The 2,979-nt window shown below is 38.6% G+C and overlaps 1 protein-coding gene across 1 annotated transcript; it reads left to right on the forward strand.

The window, feature by feature from the left end:
* Positions 1 to 790: 790 nt before the first annotated feature.
* Smp_202350 (unnamed protein product) lies at positions 791 to 1,444 on the forward strand (the record flags this gene model as incomplete). Its single annotated transcript, XM_018791302.1, has 1 exon — positions 791 to 1,444. One exon carries the CDS (start codon positions 791 to 793, stop codon positions 1,442 to 1,444), a length of 654 nt encoding a protein of 217 aa, XP_018645515.1.
* Positions 1,445 to 2,979: the final 1,535 nt, after the last annotated feature.

Below are 2,979 nucleotides of genomic sequence, written 5' to 3' on the forward strand. Positions count from 1 at the left end.
AAGGGTTGTTCTGGAGGTACTTGAAAAAGAAATTGGATTAGAAGTGATCTTAATGACCTGAGAGCGTGACCGCAGTGCCCAAGGGACAACTGCTTGAGGTCGGTCACACACGACCTTTTTGTGTTAGTTCCGTACTTGTTGGGACCTTACCGCCGGAGACGGATATCCGTGGGATAAGGCGGGTGTGGAGTTCTAGGGTCGACCTTTTCTAACCCCACCCTTCCTTATCGGTTGGGAGCATCGCTGTTACGCTGGTTGTCTGGAAGAAACACTTTACTTCCGTCACACCTCTGTACAGTCAGCAGTACGACTTCGCCTTCGAACCTTGGGTTTGCTGCTTTCAGTCTTACCGCTCTTCAACCGACCTGTCTGGCATGGTAGGACCTTGAGGAACGATTGTTCCAGCCAGTATAGCTTGATTGGTTCATCACAATAGGTTAACCCGACCACCACGTCAAGGTAGCAGCAACGTTCGGGAAAAATTAAGCTTACATGCAAAAACACTGTGAATACATTTGAAAGAAACAAAATTGTTGACTGAAGAATCTAAACGTAACGATTTTCAAACAGCTCCAAAACTTTCCTATTATGACGCTCAAACAGAAAATCTCAAGACCTCGGAAATAACAATCAATCATATTACTGCTGCGAAATTCGAAGACCAGGAAAGGAAAGTTGAGGAAATCTTTTAGTACAATGGTGTCAGACCGTATAGAAAAGAAGCAGTAACAAAATTGCTTAAATAAAAACATGTTCGTCCGAATATGAAAGGTTTACAATCTGTTGACTTATGTACTATCAAGCACCTGATCTTCGACAATCCAACAATATTGATGAATCTATGGTTCGTACGCATGCTAGTCAGACCAACCAAATACGTTACGTGGACGCAGATGAGTTTCTTCCGATATCTGTCATTAATTCTAGTACCAATGAAACTTTTCTAGACGATACTAAACATAACTTAAAAAGAGAATCTAAGATACATTTAGTGAAGCTGTTTAAAAGCCGTACCAGTGTAAAATACGACAATAGACAGGAGGAATGTGTATTTGTTATGAAAAGTTATAAAGTATTTACACAACACATGTACATAACCTTCAATCTTCCCTTCGCATCCTTCAAGTGTATTCTGCAGTCTGAACCACTTTCTCGTCTGGTTTCCACACGTTTTAGCAGCACCGTGCTTTCGATGTACCGAAACTTTTCACTCCATCTGAAAATTGTGAGTACCGTCTACTACACAAGCAATTACAAAAAGCACAACATTCAGTTAATCTGGGGCAGTTATGGTATTTGTACTATTACACGCATTCTTAGTACATCAATTTTAATGCTTATAATTATAATCGTTTTGCAGCCTGTGGATCTTACCAGTTCATGCATTCGATCCCATTCTTTATGTTTATATTCTCTACTTTCACTGGGTTTTTTTATAGGATGATTATAAAAGATGCAGAAATAGATAGTGCAAACTACTACTTATTGGTCGCTTCTTTTCAATCCATCTTATACTTGCATAGACAGTGATGCTTTTTAGTAAGTAACTTTTTATCAAGTTGTGCATTCCAGCATGAAATGTCAGAAAACTCAGGTGGGTAAACCCAATTTATTTGTTGAATGCAAAGTTACACAGCGCCTTACGATGGCTGTAGCACGAATTCGTCATCCCTTACCTAAAATGTGTAGAAATATGTTTTGGGAAAGTGAGTTGAGGTCTCTTAGAGAGAAATAGGTTTCATCACCGTTTAACATTGTTTGAAGAAGGCAAGAATTGTTGAGTATTTGGTCAGTCCAACTTTCGACATTGTGCGTTGCTTTCACTTTCAGGTAAATAGGTCGTCGAACATGTATTCATCACTTCTGGTGGTGTTTACAGATCTGCGTCTTACCGTTATAATCTTTCTCATAGAACATTCATTAGTACTGAGGTTCGTGACTCTTCAATGTGATCGATGCATACCATGCTGAGTTCCCAGATCATTCAGTTTCACAAATCCTTTGACCAATTCAAGTCTTATTTATTAAAGAAGACACAAGATCTTACTTACTTACTTACTTACTTACTTACTTACTTACTTACTTACTTACGCCTGTTACTCCCAATCGAGCATAGGCCGCCGACCAGCTTTCTCCAACCCACTCTGTCCTGGGCCTTCTTTTCTAGTTCTATCCAATTGTTGTTCATTCTTCTCATGTCTGTCTCCATTTCTCGGTGTAATGTGTTCTTTGGTCTTCCTCCTCTCTTTTGGCCTTCAGGATTCCATGTGAGGGCTTGCCTTGTGACGCAACTGGGTGATTTCCTCAAAGTGTGCCTAATCCACTTCCAGCTCTTCTTCCTAATTTCTTCCTCTGCTGGATGGAATCTGGTTTGTTCTCACCCACAGTAACTTGTTGCTGATAGTGCCTGGTCAATGGATCCGAAGTATCTTGCGTAGACAACTGTTATTAAACACCTATATCTTCTGGATGATGGTTTTCGTACTTCTCCAGCTTTCCACTCCATACAGTAGAACTGTCTTGATATTTGTATTGAAAATTCTAACCTTGGTGTTGGTTAACAATTGTTTTGAGTTCCAAATGTTCTTCAGTTGTAAGACATAAGATCTACCGTTTCAGAAAATAGAACTTCCAGTGAATTAGAGGATTAACTGACTACTGGTTGTCCTACAAATTGAAAATGAAGCAGTTTTCTATTGATTTAAGATAAGTATTCCATGTTATGAGGTTTTAAATTCTGATGGAAGCTATAATAGTTAGTGAATCCATTCTATTAATCTCATTTGATTGATTTGGAATATAGTTAAGTTAATCAACATTGCATTGTATTATGCTGTATCAGATAGTCAAAACATTTCCTGCTTTAAATCATTTACATTCATTCAAAGTTTTTTCTTTATAGTTCTATGGAAATTCCATTGAATTCGAAACAGTTCCTTATAATAAGCAAAGATGGATAGTGGGTAGTAGTGGAATACA

Source organism: Schistosoma mansoni (assembly GCF_000237925.1).
Source record: "Schistosoma mansoni, WGS project CABG00000000 data, chromosome 3 unplaced supercontig 0105, strain Puerto Rico, whole genome shotgun sequence".
NCBI lineage: Eukaryota > Metazoa > Platyhelminthes > Trematoda > Strigeidida > Schistosomatidae > Schistosoma > Schistosoma mansoni.